Consider the following 18,369-nt stretch of genomic DNA (forward strand, 5'->3'; position numbering starts at 1 on the left):
AGAGTAGAACTTTAATAAAAAAGCTGATCTGCATTATCACTTTTTTAATCTTTCAGGACAGCCCGTGGGTCAATCATAGCAGCCTTCAGTCAGTGTTTCAAGTGAACCACACCTCAAAACAGCAGTCATATGACAGTAGTCAGGCTGGCAAGCTGAAGAAAACCACAGTACTGCATGCTGATCCAAGTATTTTGGGTAAGTTGGTGTTCTGGTGCTGGTTGCTGAGTTGGATATGTGGCTCTGTTCATTACTAGGTCATCATCTACTTATTCCACTAAATGATCTTTAACGGTTTCAATCAGCATGTCTTTATTTCACTCACCTGCTGTTGCTATTTTATAGTTGTCCATTATCCTACTTGTACATTGACAATAGAACACGCCCAAGCGGAGAGAGGAACCTATCTGCCACTTCATTGTTCACTTCAAATTAGAAACAAAGCCTGCTGCTGCTACTTCATATTTTTGTCAGTTTCATCCCCCCCCCATTTTGCTGTTTCCTTGTTTTGAAAAATTAAGTGATATTCATCAGAAGGATTGTTGCCATAGTAATTAACTGCATAGTTAGAAATGACTGAATGCAGACGCCAGTCCTCTGGCTTGGCTTGGTCTGTTTCAGCATTTGGTTGTCTATGATTGTGAGTGCTTGTACAAAAAAGAGAACAGATTATCAAAAAAATCTTAGATGGGGTAAAGGCAATGCAATGTCAGAACTGATTTGTTATCAGGGTTGCCAGATTTCTGACTGGCCAGGTAGGGACAAAGTAAAGACTAAAAAAAAAATCGTCTTTAATGCGGAACATCAGAGTTCCGCATTAAACAGAAGTAGCTCTGTGTTTATTTTTTATTTGATTGGCCCGGGCCAATCAGAAATAAATAAACACAGAGCTACTTCTGTTTAATGCGAAACATCGCAGTTCCGCATTACACAGAAGTAGCTCTGTTTTGCGATTTTTTTTGATTGGCCCGTATACCGGTATACTGGCCAATCAAAAATCGCTAAACACGGAGCTACTTCTGTTTAATGCAGAACTGCGATGTTCCGCATTAAACAGAAGTAGCTCTGTTTTGCGATGTTTTGATTGGCCCGTATACCGGTATACGGGCCAATCAGAAATCACTAAACACGGAGCTACTTCTGTTTAATGCGGAACATCGCAGTTCCACATTAAACGGAAGTATCTCTGTTTTGCGATGTTTTGATTGGCCCATATATCGGCATATGGGGCAATCAAAAATCGCTAAACACAGAGCTTCGTTTAATGCGGAACTTCCGCATTAAGCACAAGAAGCTCAGTGATTAGTGATTTTTGATTGGCCCGTATGCCGGTAAACGGGCCAGTCAAAAAAAAAAACGAAACAAAGCGGAGGCTGCCCGGGATTTAAACCGGCAGGGCGGGACTCGGGATCAGGCTGCTGATCTCGGGACAGTCCCGCCCAAATAGGGACGTCTGGCAACCCTGTTTGTTCACTTTTTCCAATAGTAAACTAAAGATAACACCACAAGCAAAAAAAAAAAGAATGCATGCAGACAAATATAAAGGAAAAGTGCAAAATAAGCAGTTTATTGATGACTCAAAAGTATTTTATATAAAGTTGGGAAACACAGTAATAGTAACACCCAACAACCTAAAAAAGGAAAAAATCTACGTTTTTGGAGAAGTATTTTTGAAGACCCAGTTGAGCATAACAAAGGTAGTGTCTGAATACATGAATTAAAATAAACAGTAATAAGCTCTGATATAGAGAACATGACATGGGAGGAATTAACAGCCAGAGAAATTTAGACAAAGATGTTAAACCCAGGTCCAGATGCAGTACCTAGCTTTTGTGCTAAAGGGATAGTATCTTTACACAAAGGTTTAGCCTGAGCAAATATTAGTTTTGTGCACGTCCTGAACAAACACCAGCCAGCTTAACAGAAGGAAAAAAAACTCTCATCCTTAAGTGTGAACCTGTAAGCCATCCTAGGAACAATAGGCCAATAACTTGCCTTCTCACGTTTCTTAAGATTATGCACTGGGACTGACGGAGGCAGAGTTTATAGCCTTTTAAGTAACAGTTCAGTCGTGTAAATTTAACATAAAGGTTATAAAAGAAAGTTGTATATAATTGTAGGATCAGCTGTTAAAGCCGTAAAAAAAATTGTAAAAAGGTGCTGAAATGAAGTTTAGTATGGAGAGATTATAAAAAAAAAAATCAGCATTCCACATTCTTGTGTTATGGAATTTAGATTAGACTAGATTGTTATTACAATTTAACTTCCAGAACCCGGCCTTTTCAAAGATGTCTCCTCCTAATTTTTGTATATGATTTAAAATTCTGTAGTTCATCTGATGAGCATCTGAAAGCACAACTACAGATGGTTAAAGCTTTTGTAGATGATGAAGAATGATAATTGGGCTTAGTAAATGTGTAATAGCAACATTTTTGTCAAGAAAGCTGCAGCACCAGTAGAATATTGACCTGGAACAGGAATATGACATAAAATAACTTGAAAAGGAGGGAATTCCTAAATATTTAGGATTAAAGGAAGAGCAGGCAGTAAAACCTAAACAAGTGACTTCAAAAATGTCCAAGCTATAAATCAGCTTGCTCTTCCTATTCTAAGTTGTAACTTTGGTGTGATTGCCCCAAACAGCTTTCAGTCAGTTGAAAAAGAAAACAAAAAAAATGATTCAGGCTTATCACGTGGTATGTAAAAACATTGCATTCCAAGAGTCTGCATCCCTTGTTCTGATGGAGGTACGGGCTTCCTCAAATTTAACTGCATAATTAGATCTGCAGTTACAGGACTTCATGCATACATACATATTTGTTGACATCGTCAAGTTGAAGTCATCATAGCCATAAATAATGGAAGATGTTCTTCGTGTTTCACCATTGCAGTCATCACATTTGGGTTATCCCTGCCAGGGTAGCCCTCGGCCGGCCCAAATACCAGAAACTTAGTATTTCTGCGTCTGTTGCTGTCGCTTCAGGACTGACGTCGTCAGTATAAAGTAAGGCAGCCGACACCATTACATTAGACTTTCTTGCATGGAGCCTGAAACAGAAGCAGTTTGCACGAGTGCAGGTCGGCCACTACCTGAGTTTCGTCTTCTGAATTGAAGCTGAGATCTTTTAAAGCTAAGTACCCTGTTGGGGATCATTTTTTGTTGCACTAACCAATGTCAGAAAAAGTTAATTGTCTCACCTGTGGAAAGCAAATACCACACCGAGACTTTCATTCTTACTGCGTCACTTGCTTAGGCCCCGCTGTATCTTCCGTGCTTAGTTCAATGCCAAAAATATATGTCGTCGGGCCCTTGTAGCTAGATATTTTCGCTTACAGTCCTCGAATTCCGATATGGCTTTGGTAAGCCATCTGACAGCAGATCTTCCAAAAAAAACGTAAAGATAGAGACAAGACCGCACAGGTCCAAACCTACCGACGACGCTTCTGTTAAGCTAGTCGTCAGTTCTCCGGTCCTCAGTGAGGTGCTTTTACAGCACCTGATGCCCGCTTCTGTGGATTTGCAGGCCGCTATGAGACCCTTTTGGAGTCTGGTATGCCGCAAAACTCATATTTGACTAAGGATCCTGCGGTCGTCCCTACCTTGGATGGGTCCAGAGCCGGTGAGCAGGCACTGGCTTCTGAGGTAGGCCTTCACACTACCGATTCTCGACACAAACAGACTTTTTTCGTGACTACCGTTCTTTCGAAAACTACCGAGTTTCTTAGGCCCAGGCTACGAACCACACCCAAGAAACCAACGACCCAAGCTCGGGCACCTGCTTCCTTGCTTCAGTCTCAAATGCTTAAAATGGCGAAAGACCTTCTCATGCTGATCAGGAGAAGCCAAGCTACCCCTTCCAAAAGAAAGAGAGATCTGTCCCCTGTAGTTTTGTCTGAACAGTCGTCCGATGACTCTGATGCATCTGAATATGAAGACATGCAACCCCTCTCTGCTTATGAGGATTCTGATGCAGAGGATTCCATTTCTTTTGCCTCTTCCCCAGAGGATTTTTCCTTTAGGGAAACCCTGCACACCTTAAGGGAGCATTTCCAGTGGGAAAGTCAGGGCTAAGTGAATTTTTAGATCTTCCACACCACAGACCCCTGCCCCCCCCCAGTCCTGGATGTTGTGGAGGATGTTTCCCTGGAATCCAGCTTGACTTCTGACACCCTCTTTTCTGCACCCAGAAAACCAGACCGGTATTAGAGTCCCTGACTCTCACAAATTTCTTTTTAAAAATCCTATGGCTGACCCTGAGGTAATTTTTCAAGGGCCTAAAGGAATTAAAACAACCTCTGCTAAGAATCCCACCCCTTCAGATAGGGATTCCCGAGCACTAGACAGATGGGGTAAAAAAGTATACACCTCAGCTACTCTTGCTATCAGAGCACTAAACTGTCAGTTCCATATGCCAAAATTTCAGCAACACACCTTGGAACTCCTCAAACAAAAATGTCTTCCTTTCCTGCTTGTGCAGAATCTAAAGAGTTACAATAGTTAATGCATTTTGCAAGTCAGGTAATTAAACACACACCTTGCACTGTGGTTTTGATGCTCTAGAGGCTCAATGCTGGGCAGCAGTCACGGGATCTGTCCTTAGAATGCATGCATGGCTTAAGGAACCGCCCTTGCCAGACCATGTCAAATCTAAATTATTGGATGCCCCCTTGCATAAAGACAACACGTTAAGTTGTCCATCTCGCCTTCGTTCTTGCTGTTTGGGTTCTGAGCCGATCCTCGGCTCCGACTTGGCCATCTTCTATAGCTCGAGAGCTGTTTACTGGCTCGAGGTTACCCCTTATCCCAGAATGCCCAGCGTCAGCTACCCAGATCTCATTTGCCGCTTCAGCTGCAAGGTTGCTTCATTACTGGCTCAGGCTTAGTATAGTTTTTCTATTATAATTGTTATTCTAACAAAAAAAAAAATTGTCAAGTTTTTTATCAAGTTTTTGTCTAGATATACTACTTTATCCCTTATCGCTTTTTTGTGTGTTGTAGTTTGTTGGCCGTCGCTCCATAACTCGCAGGCCTTCTGTTTCCCCTGAACTCGTTTAAATTAGAGAGTTCTCCCTTCTTCTCCCCCCCCCCTTAGGATAGCCGTTTAAATTAGAGGCTCTTCTTTCTGTTCCTTAACTGTAAAAAAAAAAAAAAAAAAAATCTTTGTTTCTTAGTTTTATAGTATAGCATTTTCTTATTGTTATTACTAAAATGTCTAAAGATACCGAGGTATCTGGCTTCAAAAAGTGTGACTCATGCTGTCAGAAAATGTCTCTGACAGATGGGCACACTAGTTGTGTATATTGTTTGGGCGCTGTTCACCTGCAGGACTCCTGTTCTATATGTCACGCTTTTAGTCCAAGGGTCCTGCAGGAGCGCAAAAACAAATTAATCCTTCGGGGATTATTGAAGCCTCAGGATTCTCCGGCTAAAAGTACTCAGCCAGCAAAATCCGTCTTGGAGCCATACGAGACTCGGGTCTCCGTCCTTGGAGTCCATCCACTTGGTACCTCAGTCACCCTTGTTACAGAGTGAACGTATCCACTCGGCACCTCAGTCACCCTTGTTACAGAGTGAACGTAGCCATCATTCTTCCCACTCCTCTCGATCCTCTAGATTTTCGGATCATGATGTGGAGAGAGTAATAATAGGTTGCTGAAGTCACATGCACTGGCAAAAATTCTGTCCAGCCCACCTCAACAGGTGTATGCTTCAATCGCCTCTATTTCTGTTACTCCGACTACATTTAGCTCAGAGCCGGAGACCATGGATCCGCAGGTAGTAGAACCATCGGCACCAGTCATCTCTCCTTCGGTTCCGACATCGGCTCCGATTACCTCGATTGTACCTTCTATCGAGGGATCTGGGTGCCGGGGCTCTCTCGTTGGCTCTGGGGGGGGGGGGGAGTGGCATCGGACCCTTGTCCGACCCCGTTCTCCCTCGGAGCTTCGGCGCAGGTGAGCTCGGCTCCAACATTGGCCTCGGAGCCATCCCCCTCGACACGGAGAAGGACTCCTGTTTCTTCAGAACTGGAGCTTTCTCTGCCTAGAGGTCGGGACGCCTTCGAGGTCATGAGGAGTGTGCTTTCCCCCGAAACAGCTCTACTGCCAGCTCCATCGGCTCCTCCCCCTGTGGTGTCTGTTCCAACCTCTACTCCTCCTCCAGACCCCAAGTGTAGGGAACCTATGCCCCAGGACACCCCTTTGGGTGATCCCTCTTCTTCCGAAGCCTCCCCTGATCACTCTGAAGAGCCTCCCTGGAAGAAGTGCAAGAGGAAGCACATAGACTCCCCTGAGTCTGTCACTTCAGGTACAGACATGGATGAATTGAAAGGGTCCCCAAGGTCCTCCTCTAAAGATGTTTCCTTTTTGGACATCCTTGAAATGCTTCGACAGAGGAGGGACTAGACTTCCTAGCCCCTACTGAGGATGAGTCTGTATACCTGGACTCATTCGGTTCCCGATCTTCCACCTCCTGGGTGTCTCCTCCTTTCAATCCACTCATGTCTGTAGTGGCTCGAAAGGCTTGGTCAGCTCCAGATTCTGTGGAACCTACTCCGAGGAGACCAAACAAATGTATTACAGCCCCCCACGACAAACAATTCCTCTCCAAAGGTGTGTCCGTTGATGCCATGGTGGTAGCAGCAGCCACCAAGAAAGAGTTAGCAGAAACCTCTTCATCTGTTCTTCCTCCAAACAAAGAGTCTCGGACGATGGACAGATGTGGAAAGTGAATGTTTGCTTCAGCGACCTTTTCATTGAGGTCCCTATGCCATTTTAGACGTCTTCAAAGGGATCTCCTGAAAGAGCTTGGAGAATACCCCTCAAGATCCTACAGCTGAAGGGAGTACCAGCCAAAGTAGCTTCTCAGCTTGTGACTCTTAATTCCATAGTCAACTCCTCCATGAGGCTGTTTTCCTATGCAGCCGATGGAGCAAGCAGAGCCGCGGGGACAGGTGTGGCTCTCCGGAGACATGCTTGAATGCGGCTGTGTCATTTTGTGGAACCCTTTCGAGCGTCCTTCACCAATACTCCCTTTGATGGCTCCTTTCTGTTTGGGCCTCAGGTGTAAGACACGTTGACCAGGTGTGAGCAGGAAGGCAAGACTGTCTCTGCCGTGGGGGTCCATTTTTCCACTCCTTCCAGACCTTATCCCAAGGGTCAGAAGAGTGGAAAGATGTGGTTCCGAAAATCCCAAGGACCCTTGCCTGACACACATGGAGGTTTTTCCCTCAGGGGCAGAGGGGGAAACAACAATAACAGATGCCGCCCTCGTGGCAGAGGGAGACCGCAAAACCAGGGTGACAGAGAAACCTTCTCTGCCAAGCCCTTCCAGCATCCCTGAAGGGTTGCCCGACTGCTCACCTCTGGAGGCAGTCAGGGGAAGACTTTCGCTGTACCCAAAAGCCTGGCAAAATATAACAAGAGACAGATGGGTACTATCCATTATATCCAGAGGTTACAAAATTCCCTTCCTTCAATCCCCCATAGAATCAAAAAAGCCCATCCCAGATGCCCCACCCATTCTAAGGGATCAAGCAGTCATAGAAGTTTCAAGACTGCTAGAAAAAAGAGCCATTCAGGAAGTCCCAGCAGACCAACTAGGATCCAAAACTTACTCAAGATTCTTTTTAGTACCAAAAAAGACAGGGGACTGGAGACCAATACTGGATCTCAGCAGATTGAACAAATCTGTACAAAAAGAAAAGTTCCGGATGGTGACACTGCAGTCCATTTTTCCCTTTCTGGGTCAGGACAATTGGATGTGCTCTATAGATCTTCAGGACGCGTACTACCATATCAAGATGGACAGACGCTCCAAGATATTTCTTCGCTTCCGGGTAGGGGCCAGTCATTACCAGCCTGCCCTTTGGTCTCACCTCAGCCCCCAGGGTGTTCAAGTGTATGGCAGTAGTCACGGCTCACCTGAGGCGTCAAGGATTCCAGGTGTTTCCCTATCTAGACGACTGGCTCCTGACTGCTACCACCAGGCATCAACTCTTAGAGGCACGGAATTATACAATCACATCATGCACTCAACTAGGCATTACAGTAAATTTCGAAAAATCTGCCTTGTTGTCCTGTCGGTCTATCACATGCATAGGAGCAGAATTAAACACAAAAGAAATGTTTGCAAGATTACCACAGGAAAGAGTTTCCACTATTCGTCAACAAGTGTTAATTCTTATGCAGAGCAAAAGGATTCAAGTCAGATATGTCCTCCAAGCTCTAGGCTCCATGGCAGCTGCCATTCTTCTTGTCCCATTAGCGCGTTTCCACATGAGAATACTTCAGTGGCTTCTTTTCACGCAGTGGTCTTTCCAGGAACTACCCATGTCTCACATGATCCTGATCACAGAAACATGCAAAAGGCATCTTTCTTGGTGTATGGTCTCCCGACTAGTAATTCAGGGCAGACCTTTCATACAACCCCCTCTGGTAGCCACAGTGACCACAGATGCCTCCCTGATAGGGTGTGGGGGGGGGCATTATCTAGGCAGGACAGTCCAAGGCACTTGGCAACCTCACGAGTACCATCTGCATGTCAATGTCTTAGAAATGAGAGCGGTACTTCAAGCGTTGCAAGCCCTTCAAGACACACTTCCTTCCGGGACCATTGCAATCCAAACGGACACATGTCAGTGGTGTGGTACATCAACAAACAGGGCGGGACCAGGTCTTACCCCTTGTGTCGAGAAGCACTCAGACTGTGGCAATGGGCGATTTCCTCCAAACGTTTTCTGATAGCAACGCACATCCCTGGGAAATCCAACGTCATAGCGGACAGGCTCAGCAGAGCTATCCTCATGCCTCACGAGTGGTCTCTGAATCAGGAAGTTGCGGATCTTATCTTCCGCAAATGGGGACAGCCTTGCTGCAACCTGTTTGCCACTCCTCTCAACAACAAATACAGCAGCTACTTCTCCCTACGTCCTCTTCCAGGTCATATACCCAGAGATGCTCTAGTCCACGATTGGCCTCAGGGACTCCTCTGCGCTTTTCCCCTAATACCAAGACTCGTACAGAAAGCAAAGTCGTTGGGTTGCAAAATGATCCTCATTGCCCCATATTGGCCTCGACAGATATGGTTCCAGTTCCTGCACCTCCACCTTCTGGATCAACCGTGGATTCTGGACCCGGTTCCAGATCTTCTGATTCATCAGTCAGGCGGGTTGCACCAATCCCTTCAAACTCTCCAGCTCACAGCTTGGTTACTCCACTTCCAACCTTAGCCAGGCTTTCCAATATCTCCCCAGCAGTCTGTGATATTATTGTTTCCTCACATAAGTCTACCACGAGGAAAACGTATACTAGTTAATGGAAACGGTTTTCTTACTGGGCAGAATCTAGAAATTTGGATCCCTTTTCAGCCCCAGTCCATGAAATTCTTGAATTTCTAGCACAACTCTTTCAATCTGGTGCGGCTTCTGCTACCATTAGAGTACAACTAGCTGCCATTTCTAATTTTCATATCGGTATGTTTAATTCTAGCATAATGTCTCATAAAGCTCTGCAAGGCCTTTATGAGGGGAACATCTCTTCTTAGACCCCCAGTTAGAGATCCTCCTCCTCCTTGGGATCTCAGTTTAGTTTTAGCTTCCTTAATTTTGCCTCCCTTTGAACTGGCAGCATCATGTTCCTTAAAATTTCTTTTTTGGAAGACACTTTTTCTGGTTGCTATCACTTCAGCTAGACGTCTCTCAGAACTTCAAGCACTATGTGTTCTTCCTCCTTACCTGGTGTTTCACAAGGACAGAGTTTCTCTGAGGACCAATCCATCCTTTATTCCTAAAGTATGCTCAGACAGCAATTTAAATCAATCCATAGATCTCCCAGTTTTCTTTCCTAATCACAGCAACAAGGCAGAATACAAGCTCCACCAGTTGGATGTGCACAGACAATTGCGTTTTTACTTACATAGAATTAAGGAACTAAGAAAGTCAGACCAGTTATTTCTTTCTTATGCTTTCAACAAACAAGGCCTTCCAGTTTCTAAGGTGACGTTATCCAGATGGTTATCTGATACTATTGCCTTTATTTATCAGTTACGAAATAAAGAGCTACCAGCTAAACCAAAAGGTCATTCCACTAGAGCGTTGGCCACCTCTGTAGCCATTAAGTCTAGGTTGCCCATAGACTCATGGGCAAACCCTCACACTTTTATCTCTCATTACAAGGTGGATATGGTCTCCCGGAGAAGAGCTTCCTTTGGTTCTACTGTTCTGAAGAATCTGTTCCAATGAGCCACCCGGGATTTTAGGTGCTAGGTCCCAAACAGCAAGAACGAAGGCGAGATGGACAACTTAACATAAAGAAGTTATGCATCTACCATAACGTTCCATGTTAGTTGTCTTCATCTCACCTTCCTTCTTGCGTCCCTCCCTCCTTCCTAGAGGATTGAGAGGAGTTCCTTTTTTGTTTTCACTGGCTGAGTATCTTTTATTACTTCACATGCCAAGAAATTTATGACTCTCTCATTGTTTGTGTATTGGACAACCAGTTTTTAGGTAACTGGTTACTCTGCTTATGTCTAGTATGCGCTATCACAAACGAGATCTGGGTAGCTGACGCTGGGCATTCTGGGATAAGGGGTAGCCTCGAGCCATTAAAAAGCTCTCGAGCTGTAGAAGATGGCCGAGTCGGAACCGAGGATTGGCTCCGAACCCAAACAGCAAGAAGGAAGGTGAGATGAAGACAACTAACATGGAACGTTATGGTAGGTACATAACTTCTTTTTATTTGGCACTAAGGCAGAAGACGTTTTAAAAAGGATGGAAGAAAAGCAAAATCTGTGCAGACAGTTAAGGATTTCTTACAGGTCCAGATACCGAGGTTCAGCAGGCATTGTTTCTCCAAGCACTGGTCCTTTCCTGCTCCCACCAGGTCAGCTCAGCCCAGACCCCGGGGAACCAGACCTCCCAGACAGCAGCCACAGGGAATGCAGAGATCTAAGCAGTGGACTACCTCCACTTCTAAACTAGGCCGTTCTAAGCCACCGCCTTATGGTAAGAACTTGCAATGACTCTCCTACCCCACTCCCCTCCCTCTGCCCACCCCCACTTACCCCAAGGAGGAAAACTCTACTTTCATGCAAACACCTGGGCCACTGTTACCAATGACCGATGGATACTCAATACAGTGTCCCAGGGATAGAAATTTTCTTTTCGCACCATTCCAACTCCAAAAGGGTTCCCAGATCTACCTCAAAACCAGGGGGCAGAGGCACATAAGCAAGTCCTTATCCTCATCTCCATGAGGGCAGTAGAGCACGTTCCTGCAGAACAGAAACACCTAGGTTTCTACTCCAGACATTTTGTGGTACCCAGGAAAGAGGGAACCTGGCACCCCATCCTCTATCTATCCATTCTAAACACCTTCCTGGTGATACCAAAATTCAAAATGCTCACCCTCCAGCAGCTGCTACCCATGTTCTCCAAGGATGCTTGGCTAGCCACCCTAGACCTAAAGGACGCCTTACCTCCACATTCCTGTCAGGGAATCATGCAGGATATATCTCCATTTCAGGGCAGGATCTCAGCACTTTCAGTTCTCTGCGCTTCCCTTTGGCTTATCTACTGTTCCCAGAGTTTTCACAAAATGTCTGGTTCTGGCCATTGCCTTTTGCAGGCAAAGGAATATCCATATTTAGCCATACTTAGACGACTGCCTAATTCAGGCAGACAGCCAGGAAAAGCTGCTCAAGCACCTGGCCTTTGTAATGTCCCTACTAACCTCTCTGGGGTACACAATCAATGAAAAGAAATTAAACAGGTACCTACCCAAAGGATTATATTCCTGGGAGCAAGCCTGCACACTGCATTCCAGATGGCATTCCTTACACCAGAAAATCAAACCTTCCTGACACCCTACTTCTCTTCTCTCAACTAACCACCAAACCCCAACTATCTGCAAGGAAAATCCTGCAAGCTCTGGGGTTCATGGCATCTTGCATTCTACTCATTCCATATGCCAGAGTGCATATGAGGAAACTTCAGTGGTATCTAAAAAGCCTTTGGTGTCAGCACTCTCAAGACTTGGAGACTCTTATTTCTATAATACCTTGCCTCAGAAAAGATTTTCTTTGGTGGGCAGCAGCATGCTCCCTCAAAGGAGTACCTTTCTCACCACCCCACGCCACCCAGAGCCTCACCACAGACGCATCAGATTATGCCTGGGGTGCACACCTGGACGTCGGGTGCAGACAGGGCCAATGGAGCCCACAGCAAATCCTTCTGCACATCAACCAAAAAGAGATGATAGCTGTCCAGCATGCCTTGATAGCTTTCAAGCCCCGTCTCTCTCCAGGAGCTCTCCTGATCAAAACAGACAACACAACTGTGATGTGGTACATCAACAAGCAGGGAAAGGACTCAGTCCTACCTTCTATGCAGGCTGGCCATGACCCTTTGGCACACAGCCTCTGCCATGCAACTCCACCTGTTAGTACAATTCCTACTGGGTTCTCTCAACTCTCTTATGGACCACTTAAGCAGAAGTCTTCTGGACCCACACAAGTGGCAGCTCAACAGAAGAACCTTCACCCTAATAACTCAGAAATGGGGCATCCCGAAGGTCGATCTCTTAGCCTCCCACATCAGCCATCAGCTCAGCTGGTTCTGCACCAGGGAGCATCACAGCATGGCTTGGAAAGTGGATGCCCTGTCCTTCCCCGGTCAAGCTATCGGTCTATGCCTTTCCACCACTACCGCTCATCCCCAGGGTACTGCTCAAAATAAAGGAGGAAAAACCAAGGACAATTCTTATAGCTCCAGACTGGCCTCGCCAGCACTGGTACCCCTTGCAGCGCAGCCTGTCCCCTCTGCCACCTTGGCATCTCCCTCATATCTCAGACCTCCTGACCCAGAGGGAAGGGGAATTCATGCATCCCCAATTGCAGACACTCAGTTTGGCTCATTGGCTTATTCCCTAACCCCCGATCAATCTGCCAACCTCAGCAAACAGGTTCTAGATGTTGTACGTGAGGCCAGATGCCCTAGCACTAGAAAGTCTTATACTGACAAATGGAAAATGTTCTGCGCCTGGATTCAGGCCAAGGGAGCCAGTACGGCACAGCCTTCCTTCCCTCTCATCCTGGATTACTTAGCTGACCTGCTACACAGTGGACTCTCCTTTTCATCTATTAAAATTTATGCCTCTGCTGTCTCTGCTCATTTTCCCACCGAGCAGCCCCATTTCTCACACCCTCTGATCAAACAGTTCCTAAGAGGGGCTAGCAACTTGAGGCCACCCAGAAGAGCACCAACCCCAGCTTGGGACCATAACTTTGTGTTGGAAAAGCTCCCCCCCCCCCCTTGAACCTGCCTCTTCAGCAGAGCTAAAATTTCTTTCCTGGAAGACCGCATTCCTTCTGGCCATCACTTCAGCCAGAAGGGTCTCTGAGCTGCAAGCACTCATGGCTGTGGAACCCATCATCTTCCATGCTGACATCCTTCATGCCCAAGGTGGTGTCCACTGTGGCTCTCAACCAATCCATTCATTTGCCCACCTTTTTCACTAACCCACAGAACAAGGGGGAAAGAATCCTGCACACTCTAGCTGTGCACAGACAGCTCATATTCTATCTAGACAGGATTAAATCTTTCAGAAAGTCTGAGCATTTGCTGGTTAGCTTTGCTGCAGGGGCAGAAGGCAAAGCCATGTCCAAATGGATAGCACACTGCATCCATTTCTGCTACAAACAACAGGGAAAGCCTCCCGCAAAGGGGTCAGGACCCACTCCACTAGAACAGCTTCCATCTTTGCAGCTTTCCTCAGAGAAGTACCCACCAGGAACATCCTGGAGGCTGTCACCTGGACATCTGTTCACACCTTCACCAAACATTACAATCTGCCTATCTTCTCCAAATCCAGGGCAAGGTTTGCCTCTGCAGTCTTGCAGAGCATCCTAGCCAGCCCCTAGTTCCTTGGCTGCCTTCACCCTTTTCCTCAACTTTGGGAATCAACCCAAATGTGATGACTGCAACAGTGAAACACGAAGGACATAGTATAGTTTTGTACACTTATCATAAATGTAGATGTTCTAGTGTATTTACTGTTGTAGTCCTGTTTTCCCTCCCTCCATCCCCCTCTTCTTTCTTCTCTTTCCTTACAAGGGACATATTTGTATTTACTTTCTACTGTTGGGGTTCTTTCGCAAGAACCTGGCTCCCACTTGGGGGGCTCCTGACAGGTTAGGGCAAGAAAACTGATGTAATGGCGTCAGCTGCCGTACTTTATACCACTGACGACCTCATGTCAGTCCTGAAGCTGCAGCAACCGGCGCAGAAATATTAAGTCTCTGGTATTCGGGCCGGCCGAAGGCTCCCCTGGCATGGATAACCCAAATGTGATGACTGCAACAGTGAATGCACTCAAACATCTACATTTATGCTAAGTGTACACAACTGCACTTTCCAAAGTATAAATAGAAATCTTAATTTTGACATCTTTGCTTACTTTAGCTGAAGCATTTCAGACTAGAGTGGGAATGGAGATCAAACCAGAAGTAGACCAGCAACAGGCAGCAGCTAAAAGTGTCAAAAATCAAAAGAAAGAATAGAAAGAAAAGGACCACAAGATTTATTTATTTTATTAATCCTTTTGATAACCAGGTTAGTCCTCAGTCAAGTAGTCTTTCTTCAGGGGAAGCCCTTGGTGATACAAGTAGGGTGAAATGCGGCTGGTGCATTGGGGATATGTCTCTACTGTCTTTGATAGGTGTCATGGCATCTTTTACACCCATTTGAGCTTCCACGAACTCGAGCGGATAAGGCCTCACTTTAACAGGTCATCTGAAGGCGATACATTCAAGTGCAGCAGCCCCCCTTGCTGCTCTGTAATGTCAATGATCTCTCTTCAAGGTGTGGGAGTAGAACCTACAGCCTTCTGCACCAAAGGCGAATGATGCTATGTGTTGTAAAAGGAAAGATAACTGGCATCCCACAAATATAGTGCCATGTATAGAGAACTTCTGGATCATCCACGTTTTTATCAAGATTTGATGCATGAATGTTTAAGGAGGGGTGAATTTAAACCAAATGATGAAATGCCAATAATGGCACACAGTAGTCAGCTTGCATACATATCTGTTTACAAAGTCCATAGAAAAATTGGGAGGAACAGACAAATGCATGGTCTGTAATATATTTATTTATTTATTGACATTTGGTGACCGGTAAAATCCAACTCGGTCAGAAACCCATTTTCAGAGGAAGCCCAGGGGGAAGAGCTCCACATAAAGTGCATACATTATTACAATTTACAGTTTTGTGTACACATTACATTCTATTAAAACGGAATACAGTTTAACGTTAGTACATTATTATATTGGGAGCAAATAACTAGAAAGGGAAAGGTAATAGAATGGAAAGAGGCCAGGAATTTATTTGGATTGCAGGTTAGAGGTTGCCTTCCCTTTCAAGGATTGATATCCGAGTATAGGCAAAGAGAAATAAATAGGGGGCTTCAAAATGAAAGACCAGCACTAGTAAAGTTTTTAATAGACTCTAGAACAGAAGCTGCCATTAAAAAGGGAATATTTCATAAAGCATATAAAATACTGCATGATAATTATAAGAATCAATCAGAGGAGCTTAGGAAGGATTGTGAAGAGGGATTGGATAAGCAATTCACAAACAGACAATGAGGGGATATATATATCTCCCCAAATATGCAACAAAGTCTAGAAGATTTAGGATCTTTTCCTGGAAGTGTTTACATAGGTACTTTTATACCCCAGGTAGACTCCAAAGAATTTTTCCTTAGGTGGATAGCAAATGTTGGAGGTGTGATGGACAAGAAAAAGGTAGCTGAGAACACATTTTTTGGAAGTGTGATGAGCTGGCAGACTTTTGGGATTCCCTGCAGACCGCTCTGTCGGATATGCTGGGTGAGCAGATTGGACTGACTAGAGAGATGATATTTTTTTGAGTTATGCTACAGAATCAGAATGGACTAGATATAGTAAAGCTTTGCTGAGTCTGATTATGGTGGCTTCCAAAAAAGCAATTACTAGAAAATGGAAATCAAAGTCTAGACCAACTTTACTAGAAGTAGTGAATCTAGTAACAGAGAAAAAAACAACAGGAATTGGGATCTTTAGAACAGGGAAGGAGCAAACTACATAGGAAAAATGGGAATTGTGGGAACAATATATGCAGAACAGGAACTAGGTTTAAGAGGTGGGATTTGAATGAGCTGTATAATGCTTAACTGACAATGGCTGGATGGCTTATAAGTGATGTATAATGCTTGCAACTACAGTTGTTTCAGTGGTGTCTGTGATGTAAACTGTAAAGTGATATTTTGTATGTTTTTCATTTATATAAATGTAAGACTGCCTTTGTCATATGTGTAAATTTAATAAAGATGTTTGTGGAAAAAATAGTATACTACATACAGTTGTAGACATAATACAGCTTAACATGTGATTAGAATAGCAGTTTACAGTCAAATTCTGACGAGGATACTAGGTAGACGTATGTTTAAAAAAAGGAAAATTAAATAATAGAAGTTGTAGTTTTGTAGGTTTTTAGAAGTGAAAGGTTTAAGTGAAGGTTACAAGGCAGAGGTAATATGCTGGTTAGGGATAGTAACAAAGAAAGAAGTGATATGAGGGTTGGTATAGTAAGCATGAGTAGATATAGTTTGGATTGTGGTACATTGAAGAGAAAAGGGGTTATGGAAGTAGATATAGAGCTTGGAGGAGAGAAGAAGTAAGTAGATACTGGATAATGTGATGGGGAAGAGAGTAGGAGGTAGAGGAGAGGCACATGGAGGAGGGAAACGGGTAGTATCTGCTATATAGTGAAGAGATAATTTGAATATGTTAGTCTTTAGCAGAGGAGCAAGGACAGGTGTGAGTGTTGTGATTTTTAGAACAAATCTGAAGGTCTTAAAGGAGTCTGACACTGATATTTGGGGGTTAGGGTATTCCATAGTTTTGTAATGGTAAAGGAGTAGAGACTTATGACCAGCTCTTTTGTTAGGTTTGTATACTTTTAAAAGCTGTTTATTAATGGAACAGAGATTTCTGGATGGGGGTATAAGGCTGCAAGATAGTTTTAATTGCCGGGCACCTCTCTTGCTTATATATTACTTTGTGCTAGAAATAGTTGTACAAAACTGAGGTAATGGGGGAAATGTAACAAATTTAATTAATTGAGGGCATAGCAGTGATGTGTGCGATAAGATAAGCAAGTTGCAAATTTAGCTATTTTGTAGTAGCATGATTGCAGTTTTTTTTTTTTTTTTTTAGAGACGTGGAGGTTAGTAAGAATGGGGCCCCATACAAGAGCGAGTGGAACAAGAAAGTATTTGCAGTTTTTTTTTTTTTTTTTTTTTTTTGTGGGATTGTCCATGAAATGCTTGTGTCTATAGAATTTACAAAGCTTGAAAGGTGTTTTTTTTTTTTTGTTTGTTTGTTTTTTAATGGTATTTAGTGTATGATGCTCAAAGGTGAGTTTATCTATGGTGATACCCAGTAACTTTGCTTGAGTTAGTTTCTTTTTCTGTATTATTTTGAGAGTATATTTTAAAGTTGTGTAGAAGTGGTTTTGGTGTGAACTGTAACAGCTGGTCTTATTGGGATTAAGTAGTAATTGTGCATCATTTAGCCAGTTTTCCGTAGAGTTGAAGGCATCTTGTGTGCCATTTGTAGGAGATGTTGAAGGTTATTGGAGGAGGAGATAATGGTGGAATCCGTCAGCGTATTGAATAAGTGTGCTTTGAAGGGTGGTAATATGAAGATTATTAATGAAAATATTGAAGAGCAAGAGTCCAAGAATGGATCCTTAATGGACTCCGTTTTTTGTTTACCAGATACTGTTACATATTAGTTTGCCATTGAATGCATTGCTGTCTATTGGTTAAGTAGTTGGGAAACCATTTTAGAGTAAGTTGAGCGCATCCTAGTTTAGATAATTGTTATAATAGTTTTTGATGAGACACTATATCAAAGGCCTTAGATAGGTCCAGTAGGATTACAGAAGTTAGATGTCCAGAGTCCATGGTTTTGTTTACAGTATCTGTGAATAATGTTAGTGTAGTGGTTGTGCTGTGTACTGAGTGGAAACCATGTTGTGTGGGAGAAATGGCATTGTTGTCAGTACAAGCTCGCAGCAGTTGCATGTGTATACACTTTTCCAGTATTTTAAATAAAGGGGAGAAAATAGAGATGGGGTCGATAGCTTTAGTTCATTGATGTTCGTCGTGTTTCACTGTTGCAGTCATTACTGTAGGGTTATCCTGGTGGCAGGCTACCCGCAGTTGGCCTGAATTCCAAAGTCTTGGTCTGGTGTCGGTTGCTGTCGCCTCTTCCCTGATGTCAGAGTGCCAGGGGTATAAAAGATGCAGCCGATGCCATTTTCTCCCGTC

The 18,369-nt window shown here is 44.1% G+C and overlaps 1 protein-coding gene across 1 annotated transcript in view; it reads left to right on the top strand.

The window, feature by feature from the left end:
- Nucleotides 1–18,369, top strand: part of GIGYF1 (GRB10 interacting GYF protein 1) — a gene marked incomplete in the record, with an annotated part of 2,892,461 nt that overhangs the window by 2,549,882 nt on the left and 324,210 nt on the right. Inside the window, 1 exon segment of the mRNA XM_044077309.1 lies at nt 57–195. Within this exon segment, the coding sequence (XP_043933244.1) occupies nt 57–195 (139 nt within the window).

The sequence above is a fragment of the Protopterus annectens genome, chromosome 7.part0 (genome assembly GCF_019279795.1).
Source record: "Protopterus annectens isolate FY-2018-M chromosome 7.part0, PAN1.0, whole genome shotgun sequence".
Taxonomy (NCBI): Eukaryota; Metazoa; Chordata; order Ceratodontiformes; family Protopteridae; genus Protopterus; species Protopterus annectens.